Genomic DNA, 18727 nt, shown 5'->3' on the forward strand with positions numbered 1-18727 from the left:
TTATTTTATTTTTTTAATTTACTCCATATATAGAATCTGACCCTACACCCGTAATTCGCTGCACGGTTACCCAAAATGCCATTTCCAGGCGTCAAATAGGGGCTTATGTGTGAAAATGCCTTTGGAGTGAAGGTACCATAAAAGGAGGCAGAAAAGATCAATTGGTTCTCGAAGAGATTGTCGATTGACTAAATACCCACAATACACTACAATAAACTCCAAACAGGAGTTAAGAGAATCACAAATGGAATATAATAAGATTTGATAGGAAATGCCCTCAGTGTGATAAGACAGCGAAAGGAGCAATGCTCTTGCGCTCAAATCATGAAGCAAGGACCACCAGTCCCTGCCCCCACACCATCATAGGGCTTTTCCAAAGTGTGTGAATAAATCAATCAGTGCAAAAAAAGTGCAAAAATTAAAGCACAAAGCAACACACACGGGTAAAGTCAATCAATAGTCTCTTTTATGGTATCTTGTTAAGTTTCTCTGGCAGTTTTCTTGGAGCTTTTTGGTTCCTTTTGGAGTGAAGGAACATCATTTAAACGGCAGCCTTCAAAATAAATAATTCCCAGGGAATGAGGGAGAAAAAGAACCCGATGTTCACATACAAAATGGGGGGAACACCACTAGGGGTCAGCAACCTGGAGAGAGACCTGGGAGTGATGGTAGATGCAACACTGAAGGCATCGGCGCAATGCGCCACGGCCTCAAGGAAAGCGAACAGAATGTTGGGTATCATTAAGAAGGGTATTACAACCAGGACGAAAGAAGTCATCATGCTGCTGTATCGTGCAATGGTGCGGCCGCATCTGGAGTACTGCGTCCAGTACTGGTCACCGTACCTCAAGAAAGACATGGCGGTACTTGAGGGAGTACAAAGAAGAGCAACTAGACTGATAAAGGGAATGGAAAATCTCCCATATACCGAAAGATTGAAGCAGTTGGGACTTTTCTCCCTGGAGAAGCGAAGACTTAGAGGAGACATGATAGAAACCTTCAAGTTCCTGAAGGGCATAGAAAAAATAGACAGGGGCAGATTTTTCAAATTAAGGGGCGCCACAAGTACAAGGGGGCACTCGGAGAAATTGAAAGGGGACAGGTTTAGAACAAACGCTAGGAAGTTCTTTTTCACTCAGAGGGTGGTGGATACATGGAACGCGCTTCCAGAGGCTGTTGTAGACAAGAAAACATTAAATGGTTTCAAAGAGGGTTTGGATAGATTCCTAGAAGAAAAAGGGATTGAGGGGTATAGATAGGTATAGACCATTGCTCAGGCAATGGGCCTGATGGGCCGCCGCGGGAGCGGACCGCTGAGCAGGATGGACCTAGGGTCTGCCTCAGCGGAGGCAACTTCTTATGTTCTTAAGCCACTCTGTATTTTTTTTTACAGAGAAATCTTGCCATTTTGACCCAGGGTACAGATCAAGCACCTCACATACTCTGGCATTAGCAGCCCCTTGCCCTGTTTCAGATTAAACATAATATTTTGCATCTTTGAAATTTACATTCATGTGTGTCTGATTTGAGCAGTGCGCAGATCCTTTGTGACATCACAGGGTGCAATTCTTTGTGACATCACAGCCCCTTTGAACCAATGGCATTCTGCCCATGTTGGTTGACTTTTCTCATCTTTCCTGTTTGATGACGGCATTCTTTTTATTCTGTTCAGTGCTGGCATTCAATTTTAGTTGATTTGATTTAATTTAACGATGCCATTAGGGGTACATCAAGTTCAATAAACATAAATTCAACCAACATGAGCATTTGTTACGAAGCATGGTTTGTCTGCCGACTGTCGCTCCTAATGTAAACATCTTGCTTTTCAGTGAAGAGAGTTTGCTCCTTGTTGACCATGGTGCCCGAGAGCACAATGTACATATTTCCCTGAGTTCAATAAACAATTCAAGGTATTTTTCCACTTAAAATACATTTAGAAAATTATAAATAACTATATGCAGTTAAAGTCTCAGAACTCTAATACCAGCCCTGGCTCGGTAGATTCTTTCACTCGCCCTTTTGCCCCAGCAAACTGGACTTAATGTGAACCATTTAAATATAGTTTTAGAGGCTTCACTTTAAGATGGCTGTTGGTACAAGCAAACTTCTGATTCTGCTAGTCTGGGGCCATGATCCCTTTCCCTGTGCATTTTGGGATGTGAATTCTCATTAGCTAAACAACTGAGCAGGAGGAGTGGGGAGGTGCTGCCAAGGCGGAGAAAGAATCCATGGTAGCCCTACATTCTCTGGACTACCATGGGACTAAGTGCTGAAGAAAACAGGCTGATTTGTGTTCTTTTATAACCTTTTCTATATACAGTATGTCTGTTTATGACACTGCAGAATTCTTCCAGGTTGAGAACATAAGATATGTAGTCAGGGACATAGACCCTGTCTGAATGGGCAGCAAGTTTGACATTTGTTGTACAAGATGCATTGTAAGTTTGAAGAGGGCTTGGCTGGGAGTAGCAGCAACAGAAAGTCAGTGATGTCATTTCCTCTTCCTACATCCTAAAATGGGAGGGTAGGATGAGGCAGGCACAAAATGGCCGCCCACAGCAACAGTGAGGAAACCCTCCTGAGTCATTTGGATCTCAGATCAGTTGAGTCTCAAAGCCTTGATTGCAGAGTAAGCCATCTTGAACTGTGGGGCCTTGAATTTTTTTCTTTCAGTGAAGGTCTACCATGAGGATTTAAATATAATTGATAAAATATATAGAGTTAGGTACGACTAGATAAATTCCCTGGGAGGCCTTAATTCCATGTCCATTTTTTCCTCTTGGCAGTTTATTGCCATGATAGGTGTTACTGTGGCTTTCAGAAGGCTGGAGAAGGCCCTGGCCCTCCCTGTAGGCTACAAGGTCACTTTCCTGATCTTTTTTACCTGAAAAGAAAACAAATTATGAGATTCAGATGTTTAAAATACTGCTGAATATATTTGCTGCAGAGATTTCAAGTCCACGGTTACAGAGACGCCAAGGGCGAACTAACCCAAAAAGTGAGATTTACCATGCCAAGGGACTAAAACTAAAGACCAGAGAATGATTTAATTGTACTATTGCTTTGCAAATAAATCAAGGCAACATTAAATGATATTGGCTTTTCTTCGGAGCCTCTGAAAAAATACAGACAATGTGGGGAGCGATTTGGGTGAATTTTTTGAGCTGAAAAATGGTCTTCCGCCCAGCAGTGAAAAGTATGTACATTGGTACTTGCAGTAAAGGGAAAAGAAACAGTGCAAGGGGAAGCAGTAGGCAGGAAGGTGTGCTCAGGTTCCTTAGTTTACTTCTCTATAAGGCTTCCCTCATGAAAGCAGTGACCAGAATCAGTGCAATTGTGCTGAAGCATGAGAAATAGGGCCGAAAGAGTGTGAGAAGGAGACAACTTTCGAATGAGTGCTGTTAAGAACACTTTACACATTCCTGGGCTAGTTAGAAGGAGTGTGGAAAACTTAGAAGATGAATGAAAAGTGGGAGGCCTTGTCTGAGCCACAGGAATGACCTGACAGGTACAGGTCTGGGTCTTGCAGTCCTACTTCTTAGGGTTGCCAGATTTCATTGGCAAAAAAAAAAAAAAAGAGGACATGTGGCCCTGCCTCATTCTGCACATCACCCCTAACCCCACTCTGCTCATTCTGCCCCCAGCCCCACCCACTCCACCCTGTTCTGCCCCCCAGCGCCACTCCCACATGAACTTCATCTCGTCTTCCCTGAGCTTGGGGCCATGCCTGGAAGGCCTCCGAGCGTTCGTGGAAGCGATGTGATGGCATTACGTTGCATCCTCGCCTACTCGGAGGCCCTCCAGGTGCAGCTCTGAGCTCAGGGCCTTCCGAAACCCGGAAATCCCCCTGGGGAACCGGAACAGTCCTCTAAAAAGAGGACATGTCCGAGTTTTTCCAAACATCTGGTAACCCTACTACTTCTCATAAGGGAAATAAGAATTACAACCGTCATTTACTATGTTATGTTACAACAATGAAAACAAAAACCAGGGCGTCTTTTATAATGTGGACCATCTGCTAATCCTGAAGGGTCGATATTCAAAATGATTTAACTAATGGAAAGGTTCCTATCTTGTTAAATCGCATTAACTAGGCCTAAGCTGGATAGGCGGCAGCATGTATTTAGTTAGTGCCACCAAATAACCAGGCAGGCCACCACTGCACGATCCTGAGAATGTGGTAAAATCAGTGAGCTTTGCAGGGTTTAAAAAAAGGTTTGGATAATTTCCTAAAAGAGAAGTCCTTAGACCATTATTGAGATGGCTTGGGGTAATCCACTGCTTATTCCTAAGATAAGCAGCATAAAATCTATTTTACTCTTTGGGATCTTGTCGAGTATTTGGTACCTGGGTTGGCCACTGTTAGAAACATGATACTGGGCTTGATGGACCTTCGGCATGACAACTCTTATGTTCTTATGTGAGCCAAGTATAGGACAATTAAGCCATTGTGATATCACTGATGAGGTTGGCTCTTATTGGTGGAATGAAGCATTATGACATCACAATCTCAGCTCTGGAATATTGCTACTCTTTGGATTTTTTGCCAGGTACTTGGGACCTGGGTTGGCCACTGTTGGAAACAGAATACTGGGCTTTGGTCTGTCCCAGTATGGCAATTCTTATGTTCTTTTATGGAAGGCATTACGGCACCTCTGATGTTCAGTGATGGCGCTGGATAACTAAGTGGGCAAACAGGACTACACCTGGATGTTCAGTGCCGGTTTCCAGATAGGAGCCAAAGACCAAGCTATATCAATAAGGTCTTAAGAAAGAAAGAAAAAATAAATAAATAAATTGTTCAGATGGGTCCTGCATGTTCTTGGCAGAATTAACTGGTTGATATATTAGAAGATTTTTTTTTCTTTTACTCTTGATAATCACAGTTCCTACTGCATGTCTTTTTGCCCAGATCAAAGATGGCCACCAAATGCCTCAAGCATGACTCTGTGCTTATTTTACCAGCTTATATATTTTGATCTGGCGTAGTCTCCTCTACATCGTGACGGGGATGTTTCCCCTAATTTTATATCCCTTCCCAACTCATCTATCTCAATCGTGGCAATGGTAGCCCTCAGTGAGACGTGAGGTTGCCAATCGGATCCAGATTCACCTCACAGGGTTGATCCAGTCCCAGGCTGCCACACTGCATGCAGGGACTTGTAGTCTTTAGGGAAATTCAAATTACAACTAAAAGAACAATTGGCAACCCTAGCTAAGAGCCAAGAACAAGGTTTGTTGTGATCCTTCCGGAACCCTGCAACCATGGGTCCTATATCCAGCCACTAGGAGGTGTCACTATTGTGTGATTTCTGAATCTCCTCCCCAGGTCTGGATGATCCAGGGACCAAAAATAATAATAATAACAATTTTTTTATATTCCGCAGGACCGTGAAGTTCTATGCGGTTTATAATGATTGTTACAGATTGAGTGGAATCAACAAAGTATAAACTTGGTGATCGACAGTTCTAGAAATCGTTTGTTGAGGACTAAGATTGTATAGGTTGGTTTCCTAAGTATTTCAGGAACAGATGTGTTTTTAGATGTTTCCTGAATTCCCTATAGATAGTAGGCACGAGTAATTGTTCTAGATCTTTACCCCACAGTGCTTGTTGATGTGAGAAAAGACCTGAGCTGAGACTGAAACCCAGGTCTCCATTAAAAAAACAAACAAACGTTAGGTAGTAACTCCTGAATACAAAAACTCGGTACAATATGAGACAGCACTATGATCATTTTGAATACTCACCATGAGTGAAAGAAGCCCTGAACAGAGAGGAGGATGAGAATCAAAGTTGGGACGGCTGATCGGAGACCCTGTGCTTCGCTAGTCTGAGCATCTGGAAATAGATGGAAGAAGACAGCCCTCAGTAAGTTGGACATCATAGAAAGATGTGGGCAGATAAGGGCTACAGCCCATCAAGTCTGCCCACACTATTGACCCACCCTTAAGTCTACTGACCCCCTTAAGTATAATTATAATTATACTACCACTCTACTGACCCGCTCTTTCAAGTCTATACCCTAGTGACCCTATTCCTTGGCATGACCCTCGTAGGGATCCCACATAGGTATCCCATTTATTCTTGAAGTCTGGGATGCTGCGGGCCTCGATCACCTGCACTGGAAGCTTGTTCCAATGCTCAATCACTCTTTCCGTGAAGAAGTACTTCCTGGCTTCTCCACGAAACTTCCCTCCCCTGCGTGTGGTTTTAAAATGTAAAATACAGCCAAATCGAAATAAAAGCTTGAAAACATTTGCGTTGGCAGTGTTTAATTTATAGATCTGTCATTTTACCCAACTCCAGCAGGGAGACCTTTTGGCCAGTTCTAGTTTTAAATTACATCCAGTGGCCTCAGGCGCCTTCTTGGCTAGGGTTATCACATTTTACTTCAGTAAAATCCGGACCCCCTAGACTCGCCCCCCCCCCAGGCCCGCCCAGCTCCACCCATCCCCGCCCTGTTACGCCCCAGCTCTGCCCTCAGCTCCTCCCCATGTTGCCTGTGCACGTGACATCATCATATTGCATCCGCACATGCCCCTCCTGATGTGATTTCTTTTCAAAACCCAGTCAAAGTGCTGGGTTTTGAAAAGCCACCCAGACCCTTGGACATGTCCTTAAAAGGAGGACATGTACCGGATGTCTGGTAACCCTATTCTTGGCTGGGGCACCAGCACCTCCCCCCCCACCCCGCATAATTCTTGCTCGTGTCGACCTCGGCTTCCTTCTGATGTCACTTCCTAGTCACGAGACCAGGAAGTGACATCAGAAGAGAGCCAAGGCTGGCGCAAGCAGGAGATGGAAAATGATGCTCACACCGGCAAACGTTTCAAGCGGTACACAGGGTGGGGGTGCTTGAGTGGCAGGGCGCCTCCCTTCCTCCCTCCGCCACTTCTTACATCCCAATGCAGTGTGAAATTTGTAGTTCTTGAGTGATATCAGTGTTGCAGGTCCCATAATGCAATCAGAATGAGGTTGGAAGAAATCCATAACTGGCCTAAAATCTCCCTCCTCGGAGAGGGTGACTTGGTAGCTCTAAATTTAGTCCTGACTTTGCATCAGTTTGGCTGATGCCTGACTGAACTGAACTCCAGATCTCCATGCATATGCTGAGCCAAGCCTAGTTTTGCATCATTGCATGCTGGGACCTGTAGTTCCATTTTTTTTTCTCACAGATCAACAGGAGGACTATTGGAGGAAAACACAGAACTGGGGTCAGAGAAAGGCACGGTTTTGGGATTGCTGTTACCAAAGAGATCTGCTGACCTTTGGTCCTGATGTGGTACTGGAAAGATGTCTGTTCCTTGCCTTCTGCGGACAGGCTGCATCTCCAGGCCCCTATGAAATCTGTGACCTGGAGAACTTGAATGACCAGCTGCAAGCCGGTGCTGGTTTGGGTGACCTGGACACGTTCTTCGGTTCCTGGGGTCAAAGGCTTGCCTTGGTTGTCAAACCAGGCCAAAGAAACATTGTTGAGGTTCAGATTGTACCGTACAGAGCAAGTCAGGATGATGCCGGAGCTGTTTTGCAGGACATCGGAGGTGTTGGTGACCACTGGGAATGAAAACGAGAATGCTTTTAACAACAGATCACTGTATTGGGAAAAAATTATAATCTAATACACAACTTATTAATCACACTATACCAAAAAGGTTCAAGGCGATTTACACCCAAAGATGCCGTAAAATCTACAGTAACATACAAAAGCGATCAATAATTAAAATATCATCATACCATGAATATTACAACAAGTCATATAAAAACAGCATTTGGATGAACTGAAGCACAGAAGGAGAAAGGGACTCACCTGGAGGTTACACAGAGAATCAATGACAGGGCCGGACATTAGAACTGAGGCCCAAATAAATACAGTGACTCACTCTGAAGTCACAGCAGAGTGAGCAAAGCCGGGGATTAGCACCGAGGCACAGGGAGAAAAAGCAATATGCCCTCAGTACACACCTGGAATTAGTGACAGAGCCGGGGCTTAGAACTGAGGCACAGATAGGTACAGCCTGAGGTCACAATGACAAAGCTGGGGATTAGACCCAATGGCCATTGATTACTGACAATGCTGGAGAGGGGAAGATTGGAGGGGGGAGAGGGGGTTGATGTCTTTTGCTCAACCTCGGTCAATGTCAGAGAAAGGCATCTGCTCTGTTCCCCTCCCAAAACCCTGATTAGAAACACAAGCTGATTGTCATTATTAATCTACTTCTGATTGATCCATGTTGACTATGATGATAAGTGACATCTCAGGCTGGTTTGGTAGGTTTAAGTTTATTTAAGTTTAAGTTTATTAGGATTTTATATACCGCCTATCAAGGTTTTCTAAGCGTTTTTTTACAATCAGGTCCCCAGTTTAATCTCTGGGCCAAGTCTTCCGATTCTCTCAACCTGCTGGAGTCCAGATGCATCATTCCACAGGCCAGAATTGTTGCTACAATGACAGGATTAAAATAAGGGGGGGGGGGGAGGGGGATAAATGGAGGGAACATTTCTGGGTATTTGCAAATGAAGGCTTATGGCACCAGGATCCCACCCTTGGTTCTGACTGAATGGAAAGCCTTAAATGAGCAGGGTCACCTGGGACAGGCTGAGCATTTACAGACTTTCAGTTCCAAATTTTCTAAGAAAAACTGGAACTATAAGTAAGGTTACCAGACTTTGTTAAAATAAAACCCAGACATATGGCCCCGCCCCATTCCACAGAAAACTAGGATATGACCAGTCCCTGACGGCTTCCAGCAACTTTTCCTTTGAAGAACACAGGGAACAGAATTCACCTTCTTCCACAACAGACAGGACTCCAAGTCGGAAGCTCTGCACAAGGCTGGACGAGCCCGAGGCGTTGAATTCCAAACAGTGGAAGCTCCCTGCATCCGCCGCCTTCACACTGGACAGGAGCAACGTCGAGTTGGGCAGCAGAATCAGGTCCGCCCCGCATCGGGAACAGCTAGGAGGCCCAGAGGCGGGCACGACAGAGATCGGGTGGGACTCGGAATCTCCAATCCGTCTGTATCCCCATTCCAACCTCTCCCCCTCCTTCAGGAGTGAGGGGTCCACACAGGGAAGCTGCAGCGGGAGGCCTTCGGCGACAAAGAGCATCAGAAGTGACCCTGCAAGAGTAACGAGAAATCTGCTGAGTTATTAAAAATAAATAAATACATAAAACCACAAAAACGGGTCGACATTCTAAGTGATTTAACCAGGCAGGAGAGGCTCTGGCCTGACGCAGGAGCACATTTTCAGCAAGCGCTTAACTGGATAGTGCTGTTCAATATCCGCTCTGACCACCGTGGTATCCTCCAGTTACTGCTGGGGTGGGCTGGGGCGGAATCAGGGCACTGGTGATATTGAAGAAGTATATGGGGTAGGGATAGGAGGGCATGAGTATGGCATGGGGGAGGGGGCAGAGAGTTGCTGGTGCTCTCACAAAGATGGCGCCTGAGGGGGGGGGGCTGCCCTCCCGCCCTTACTACACTGGCGCCATGTATCTCCAACTAAGACCCATCATGGTACTTAAAGCCAATTAGCGCCTAATTTATGTAACTGGCAATATTTTGTATCCCTGCACGTGCAATTTTGTCCAAAATGTTCAAAGAATTAGAGGGCAGGGTATCCAGTGCCCACGATATTTAGGTCTCATATGGCAACTGGTGGCCAGCGTTTAAAGAAATGTTATTAATTTTGTAAAACATCTGACCCTCCCCAAAAGCAGATGGCTACCTCTCACTGGGATCACCACTTCCTGCACAGCTTTGGTTTCCGTGTTTACAGAGAGTCCGCACTTCCACTTCCTTCTGTGGTCCGATTGCTGCACGGTGACCTTCAAGTTGGAGAAGGTTCCTCGGGACTGGATGCTGTACCGTCCGGTCTGGTTGCCGATCAGCTGCCCGGAGCTATCGGTCCAGCTCACCTCGGCCCCCTGAGGGTTCCGGCTGCACTGCCTCTCGTCCAGGTCACAGGTCATGGAGCAGCGCATGAAAATCTCACTGTCCTCTCCAACAGGGCCTCGGGGGGACATTTGGACTGGAAAAAAAAAGGTCAAACAAGAGACGACGTTTTAGAAAACCAGAGCAGACTCCAGCGGAGCCAAGTGAAGTGCACAGATTAGGAAAACACACCAGAGGGGTTTGCCATGATCTTAAACTGAAGATAGGACATTTTAGCTGTGAGCAGAAAGTTCAGCGGGAGAGTGGCAGCTTGTTGATGAGGAAAGGGTGAGGACAGCGGGAATAATGGAATGAGGTATGAAGAGAGACTGAACAAATTGCAGCTCTACACTCTCGAGGAACGTAGGGAGAGGGGAGACATGATCGAAACATTTAAGTACCTCACAGGACGTGTCGAAGTGGAAGATGATATTTTCTTTCTCAAGGGACCTCGGCCACAAGAGGGCACCCGCTCAAACTCAGGGGCGGAAAATTTCATGGCGACACCAGAAAGTATTTCTTCACAGAGAGAGTGGTTGATCATTGGAACAAGCTTCCAGTGCAGGTGATCGAGGCAGACACCGTGCCAGACTTTAAGAATAAATGGGATACCCATGTGGGATCCCTACGAGGGTCAAGATAAGGAAATTGGGTCATTAGGGCATAGACAGGGGGTGGGTAAGCAGAGTGGGCAGACTTGATGGGCTGTAGCCCTTTTCTGCCGTCATCTTCTATGTTTCTATGATGGGTCATTTGGCCTTTATCTGCCATCATGTTTCTATGTTTCTATAATCAGAAAGTTCTATGACATCACAATGCAGGTGTAAAGAGCCTTAGCCTATAGGAAGAGGAGATGTAAATGTTAAGAGCCTTAGCCAATAGGGAGAGGAGGAGAGAGTGTTGATCATTGGAACAAGCTTCCAGTGCAGGTGATCGAGGCAGACAGCGTGCCAGACTTTAAGAATAAATGGGATACCCATGTGGGATCCCTACGAGGGTCAAGATAAGGAAATTGGGTCATTAGGGCTTAGACAGGGAGGTGGGTAAGCAGAGTGGGCAGACTTGATGGGCTGTAGCCCTTTTCTGCCGTCATCTTCTATGTTTCTATGATGGGTCATTTGGCCTTTATCTGCCATCATGTTTCTATAATCAGAAAGTTCTATGACATCACAATGCAGGTGTAAAGAGCCTTAGCCTATAGGAAGAGGAGATGCAAATGTTAAGAGCCTTAGCCAATAGGGAGAGGAGGAGAGAGTGTTGATCATTGGAACAAGCTTCCAGTGCAGGTGATCGAGGCAGACAGCGTGCCAGACTTTAAGAAGAAATGGGATACCCATGTGGGATCCCTACGAGGGTCAAGATAAGGAAATTGGGTCATTAGGGCATAGACAGGGGGTGGGTAAGCAGAGTGGGCAGACTTGATGGGCTGTAGCCCTTTTCTGCCGTCATCTTCTATGTTTCTATGAGGTGGCGACGCAGTCAGAGATGATTGCAAAAAAGGTGGCGCGCTGCAGATTCAAACTCAGAAACAGAGAAAATGATGCCAGAAAAAGACTGTACAGCCTATCTATGCTGCCCTTCCACACCAACTGCTCGGTTTCTACACTCCCTCCATCTCCCTCAGAGATTCTCTGTGCTTGTCCCATGCTTTTGTGAATTTATTTATTTGTTCAGTTTTCTCAATGGTTCTCCCAGGGGGAGCTCAGAGTGGTTTATATTAATTCATCCAGGTACTCAAGCATTTTTCCCTGTCTGTCCCTTTGGGCTCACAATCTGTCTATCAAACACAATCTCTTTGAACCCACAATCTCAGGGTGCTGAGGCTGTAGCTTTAACCACTGGGCCACTCTAGAAATCAAAATGTAGCAAAATTTATTCAATTTTCTATAGTGTTCTCCCAAGGCAGCTCAGAATATATTCAAGTTCTCAAATATTTTTCCCTGTCTGTCCCAGTGGGCTCACAATCCACAGGGAAACTGTTCCATGCTTCCACTACCCTTTCTGTAAGGAAACATTTCCTTTGATTACTTCTGGAACTGTCCCCTTTCACCACTATCCAGAGCCGTCTTTCCAATAAAAAGGCCCCAGTGAGGTTAAACTTGGAAGCTGATTGGTCTTCCTCGTTTTGAAATGGGCATCTGCATTGGTTGAGGCATATCATGTGATTTTAAAAGGTGCCATTTTAAATGAATACTAAGGAAGTGCATTTTGGGTCCTAGGTAGGCGATTTATTTTGTCAAAATTATTTAAATACAATTTGTTTTCATGAAAGATCTTTAAAGGTGTTTTGTTTTGTGAATCATAGCCAATGTCAACATGTGGATCCTATCTTTTTTTTTTAAGTTAAGCAATCCTTATATCTGGTTATAAATGTGCGTGAACATATTGAAATTGATGTTCAAAATATATAATAAAGACAGATGATGATGCAAAGTGAATCATGAGGATTGGGTCCCCATGTGAAACGAGTCACTTCTGAGGTCTGACAAGACTACAAATATTTTTTATAAGTAAAATTGTTATAGCATTGTGAACTTGGTTGACCATGGGGTTATTTCTTCACAATGGTTGTGCGCTAGCCAAAACCCTGACCAGACTCACCTGTTAGTAGTATCAGAGTCACTTGCTTCAGCACGGGCTGGTCAGCAGGGGAGTTGTGCTGGACACAGGTGTAGATCCCAGCGTCCTGCGGTTGCAGATCGTGCAGCTGGAGAGCATTGTTGGAGAGAACTTCCACTCTGTTGCGTTTGTCGGAAAGGGATGTAGCAAGCAAGCTCTCGGGACTCGAGGGCACAAGTGCAGGTGGCTCAAATCCTGGCCGGGAAAAGCCCCATAGGATGGGCGCTGATGCTTGGTTGTCACAGGTAAAAAGGATGGACTGTCGTAGGGTAGAATATATTACATCATCTGGAAGAAAAAATAAATCGTATTACCCTACTGTTTTCTACCAATGTACAAGGCTCAAACACTGAATTTATCCCCTTGCCCATTGTCTAACTCTTCCAGTCTCCCTGAATCCTCCAGTTAGGAGGTGTCAGACTTTGTATCCCCGTATCCATCCCCTGAACCCTCCTATAAGAATAGCCATACTGGGTCAGACCAATATCCTGGTTCCATAGTGGCCAATCCAGGTCATAAGTACCTGGCAGAAACCCAAAGAGTAGCAGCATTCCAGAATCTCAAAGAGTAATCAAGACTCTGGAACCCCAAATAGCAACATTCCATGCGGAATCCTCAAAGAATAGCAAGATCCCATGCTACTGATCCCAGGGCAAGCAGTCTCAATAGTAGACTATGAACTTTTCCTCCAGGAACTTGTCCCAACAATTTTTAAACCCAGAAACGTTAACCGTAGTTACCACATCCTCTGGCAATGAGTTCCAGAGGTTAACTATTCTTTGAGTGAAAATATATTTCCTCCTATTGGTTTTATCCCCAGTGCCCTAGAGGTGACAGATTTTGGATCCCTCTGCTCATGCCCTGAGCCCTACAATCTTCAAGGTATCAAAAACTGCACAATGGATGATGAAAAGCAATGCGTGAGAGCTGCTGATGTCTCCATGAAAGTTTCAAGAAGCTGCAACCATGAAACAATTTCCTATTGCACTGGACAACATGGGGACATCTTGTCCAATTGCATAATCCAGGGATACGTCATACTTCGTGAGGATATTCATATATCCACCCACGTCATAATCTAGAGAACGTTTTACAAAATAACTCTGCAATGTATCTGTCTGTGTGCAACATCTGCCCGTTAAAAACACGTCCTTCCTGACCTTAAGCTGATGATAAAGAGTTAACCTCTAGGAAAGTTTCGATCTATGAGACTCCCTTCAAAAACCCTGCAAGAAGACAGGTTTCCATCCTAAAAAGTGGGGAGGGTCTAAATTGTTATTTTTATTTATTTATTTTTAATCCGTCTTTATCCGGCTTACAAAGTTCCATACCTAATAAAATTGCAAAATAAAAAAAGTTACCATACAGAATAAAATCACTAAGGCACGTTAAATGCTAACATGCCCATTGTATTCTATGTACAAGGACCCCAAAATAAAAGACATCCATTAAGTAGAGGAAAATACAGAGTTACAGTAGTCTATCTGCATAGTCACAATATGAACGCATTCAAACTGTTCTTAAGTACCATTGTTCTTCACTTTAATAAACCATTTTACTGGATCGTGCGATCCTGTTGGGGAAGAAAGTGACACTTCACTATTGGATCTCTTCGGACTCTCCTACGCTTGCACATTGGCGTACGTTGATGTTACAATTAGCATCCACGGAACATCTGTATCATTCCTCATTGGATTCAATGGAGAGCCGAGCGTATTGTACTCGTTGGGAGCCATTCTGGAATCCATTGACACCCAGAGCTCGCAGCCATTTGCTAAATGTTTGATCCCCACTGACCTTGGACACACTGGACTGGAATATTTCTATTGTACTTTGTGATTTCTGTTGTTGGGGGGGGGGGGGAAGTCAGGGACGGAGTGGCACTGGGCTGAATTTTTGTACTCACTGCTTATTGTTGTACACTACGTTGCTGTTTGGTGTTTATTTTTTGAAAATTTAATAAAACACATTGGAAAAAATAAATAAACCATTTTACCTGTTTGAACCAGCTAGGGAAATGGGCTGAAAAGTGGCAGATGAAGTTTAATATAGACAAATGCAAAGTGATGCACCTGGGCACGAAAAACAAGGAACATGAATATAAAATATTAGGTGTGACTTTGGGCAAGAGCGAAAAAGAAAGGGACCTGGGGGTACTGATAGACAGGACCCTGAAGCCGTTGGCACAATGCGCAGCGGCGGCAAAGAAAGCCAACAGGATGTTGGGCATGATTAAGAAGGGGATCACGAGTAGATCGGCGGACGTCATAATGCCGCTTTACAGAGCAATGGTCAGACCACACCTGGAGTACTGTATCCAACACTGATCTCCCTATCTAAAGAAGGATATAACCCTGCTGGAGAAGGTGCAGAGGCGAGCCACGAAGCTAGTCAAAGGTATGGAGAATCTGAGCTACAAGGAACGGCTCAGAAAACTGGGATTGTTCACCCTTGAAAAGAGAAGACTGCGAGGGGATATGATAGAGACTTTTAAAATACTAAAAGGATTCGACAAAATAGAGCAAGAAACATCGTTATTCACATTGTCAAATGTGACACGGACAAGAGGTCATGGACTGAAACTGAGGGGCAACAGGCCCAGGACAAATGTCAGGAAGTTCTGTTTCACACAGCGAGTGGTGGACGCTCGGAGGAGGTTGTGACGGAAACCTCCATTATGGGATTCAAGTGCAAGTTGGATGCACACCTCCTTGGAAATCACATTGAGGGATACGGGTAAAAAGGTCTTCATCAGGGAATACCTAGATTGGCCTCCGCATGTGCGGGTCGCCGGACTAGATGGACCTAAGGTCTGATTTGGTGAAGGCATTTCTTATGTTCTAATTCAGACCACTGGCTACCCATTTCACATAGGGTTACTTTCAAAATACTACTTTTTACTTTCAAAGTTCAATCTAATCACATTCCATCCTTTAGAGATAGGCTGTTAATTCCATATGATCCACATAGAATTCTACGTTCTTCCCAACACTACCTTGTAGCGGTCCCTCCATTATGCCAACTGTTTTATGATACAACGCAGAAAACAATCTTCTCTGCGACCGCTCCCACACTGTGGAATACATTACCTCTGACCTTGAGACAAGAAAAGAATCTCAATCATTTTAAATCTAATCTTAAAACATTTCTTTTCAGAGATGCTTTTGAGATTTATACTTCATTTTTTAATTCAAAATCTCAGCCATCAGGCCTTACATAAATGATTCCTTTTGTGCCTTTTGCTTTTTACCTCCCCTTTCATTTATTTTATGCAATGTATCCTCCCCATTTGCCCATCTGTATCATTTTGTGTCTGTATGGTAATTGTGAATTTGTTCCCTTTATTTTATTTTTTTTTAAATCTTTTTAAAACTTTGTATTAATTGGAAACCGCTTTGACTATAAAAGCATGAGGTAAAACTCTTTATAGTTTATAAATCATTCCTTTTGGCTAAGTCTTAATAATAATAATACTGTAATTTATAGCTAAATAGACATATGTAATGTAATGTAATGTAATTTATTTCTTATATACCGCTACATCCGTTAGGTTCTAAGCGGTTTACAGAAAATATACATTAAGATTAGAAATAAGAAAGGTACTTGAAAAATTCCCTTACTGTCCTGAAGGCTCACAATCTAACTAAAGTACCTGGAGGGTAATAGAGAAGTGGAAAGTAGAGTTAGAGGAAAAATAAAAATAAAATAAACATTTTAACAAGACAGCATTGATCTAAATACTTTGGAGAGGAGAGAAAGGAATAGAAGCAGAAGGGGGAGCCGTTGAATTCTGGAGAAATTTAAATGATAGAAATAGAACAAAACAAAGACAAAAGGCAAAACAATAGATAAGATTAAAGATAAATCATAAGCTGGAAAGAAAAATAAAATAAAACTTTGTCTTCAATCCACGGTTTCAGCGTCAAGATCAAGAAACTGTTTTAGTTTACTTTTGTGATTATGATAAACGTACCGAGGGCCTCAAAATAGTACCTGGTGGGCCGCATGTGGCCCCTGGGCCGTGAGTTTGAGACCACTGCTCTAGAGGAAGTCGGATCATTAGAAGTCTCAAGGAAATCAGTTGCGTTAGAAGAGACCTGATTGACACCCGACCTAGTTTAGTAATATAATTTGATAAAAAGGGGGATTTCTGCTGTGAACACGACATCCTTAAGGATCAGTATTTCATCCAGCATCGTGCTTCTTGGTATAAACAGCCTGCGTGAGCTGAAAAATCTCACCCCACCTTTTCCACCTCGATCTCTTCAGGCTACAATATTTCATCTCCACTAAAGGATGTGACTCATGTTCACTCGTAGCAAGAAACTCTACTAAAAAGCTACAGCCACCACATGCTGCTACATTTGTCTGGTGACCCTCATCCGTGTAAATAAAGAAGGGATGGGGGGGGGGGGTTCCTTCCAGATGCCTACATCCTTGCGTTTCTAATTTCTCGACGTAAATTTTAATGAGGGCTGCTCTCCTCTTACACGGGGCAGTCACAAGTTCTGTTCAAGCCAGGCATCTGCCCTGATTGCCAAGTTTCCTTTTTGAGTCAGTCTCTGACAAACCCAAATAGAAAAGGGGAGTGCATAAAACAACCCTCACCCTAGGTACCATTTGTCCATTGACTGCACCGCTCGTAAATATTCATGTACTTATAACAGTTTATATGCTGCACTGTCCAAATTCTAGGTGGGCTTACAACAGCAACCTCATACATATCTCTAACGAAATATAAAAACATCTAAAAGGTTCATTATCGGCCTGACAGCAAATAATCCATAACTGTTCTTTAATAAAAGCCTTCGCTGATATCATTAAAAAAAAAAAGACTAATCAAAAGCCTGACTAAAAAAAAATAATTTTAAGTTGCTTTCTAACTTCAAATAATGCTCAGTCTTCTGTAGGTCCTCTGGAAGTGTATTCCAAAGGCACACATTCTCTCTAAATATATATATATGTATATATATATATATATAAATAAATATATAAAAGAAACTGAAAGCTCCACCATTACCTGATTCAATCCCTTATGAGTTTTTGCAGATAAAGAAGAGAGGGGGGTGTTTCAGGATGGTGAAGGGGTTCAGGACTTACCTTGGCTCCTGGCAAGGGGAAATGCACAGAGAAGAGTGAGCAGGACCAGCTCCATGGTGAGGACGGAGAGGCGAATGGGACGATGCCTCTGAATCTCTTCCTGGGACACTAACTGAATGAAAAAGAGGAAGATTCGCAATCAGAGAAAAGCAAAAATGTGTGTGTGGGGGGGGGGGGGGGGGGGGGAACTTGTGGTCGACTGATGTCAGCAAAACCCAGTATCGCTGCCACCGCCTCTCACACTTGTAAGCCTGACGGGCAAAGAACAGCACCTGAAGACAGTTCTTTCCCTTGCACGCAACAACTTGTCATGAAACAAGAATTTGAGTTATGTAATCAATTTCCTTGACTAACTCCGGCACATGAGAGGAGAAAGTGAAGAAGGGAGTGGAGAAGGGAGGGGGGCGCACAGGGTTGGCACATCACCCAGGTCGACGCAAAGATATTGATTCAGTCCTGAGTGAACAATTTGGACTATTTTTTTTTTCTTTTTACAGAAATACTGTAAGATTTGAACTGAAGTATCATGCATCATGAAATTCATCCCATCTTGAAGATTAGAGGGTGGCCAACATAACACCAGTTTTTTTAAAAGGGTTCTAGGAATGAGCGTCGCATCAGTGCTGGAAGCAGCTATTATAAAGAAGAAAATGACTGAACTTCTAGGTAGATATGGCATGGTTTAATGGGACACGGGCATTTTCAATAGGACATCCGAGTCTGACTTTGGATCTTCCCCGCAAGATGTCCAAAGTTGGGGGTGAAGAAACGCCCATTTTCAAAACCGCTAGACATCCAAAAGATTGATTGATTTTTTGGAAAATCACTTTACACATCTTGGCTGACAGGACATCCAACCTTATGACTGTCTTATCAAAATTGTACACCACCTCACATTAAATCGCCTCATGCTAGGATCTGAAATGCTTTTGAACAGCCTAGATGTCACAAATTCTTAAGGAGTTCCCTTGGGAAAACTGAATTGTAATGGATTTGAATGTCCAGAGAGGTAGAGTTTATTTTTTTTTTTTTAAATCATATACACACTATAGTGACCAGCAAGTATAATC

At 43.8% G+C, this 18727-nt stretch overlaps 1 protein-coding gene across 1 annotated transcript; it reads right to left on the bottom strand.

The window, feature by feature from the left end:
• Window positions 1–1699: 1699 nt before the first annotated feature.
• On the bottom strand, window positions 1700–17947 carry LOC117346032. Its single transcript, XM_033915252.1, has 8 exons — window positions 17930–17947; window positions 17658–17769; window positions 12540–12845; window positions 9733–10035; window positions 8790–9122; window positions 7270–7557; window positions 5751–5841; window positions 1700–2884 (listed from the first exon to the last, which is right to left on the bottom strand). Exons 2-8 carry the CDS (start codon window positions 17710–17712, stop codon window positions 2881–2883), a joined length of 1380 nt encoding a protein of 459 aa, XP_033771143.1. The 5' UTR covers window positions 17713–17769; window positions 17930–17947; the 3' UTR covers window positions 1700–2880.
• Between the last annotated feature and the right edge of the window lie 780 nt (window positions 17948–18727).

This window comes from Geotrypetes seraphini, chromosome 12 (genome assembly GCF_902459505.1).
Source record: "Geotrypetes seraphini chromosome 12, aGeoSer1.1, whole genome shotgun sequence".
Taxonomy (NCBI): domain Eukaryota; kingdom Metazoa; phylum Chordata; class Amphibia; order Gymnophiona; family Dermophiidae; genus Geotrypetes; species Geotrypetes seraphini.

Coding starts and splice junctions, on each gene's coding strand:
- LOC117346032 (XM_033915252.1), bottom strand. CDS start 17,712: ATGGAGCTGGTCCTGCTCACTCTTCTCTGTGCATTTCCCCTTGCCAGG. Junction 9,123..9,732: donor AGTGGTGATCCCAGTGAGAG/GTAGCCATCTGC, acceptor TTACTCTTGCAG/GGTCACTTCTGATGCTCTTT. Junction 5,842..7,269: donor GTACCACATCAGGACCAAAG/GTCAGCAGATCT, acceptor ATCTATTTCCAG/ATGCTCAGACTAGCGAAGCA.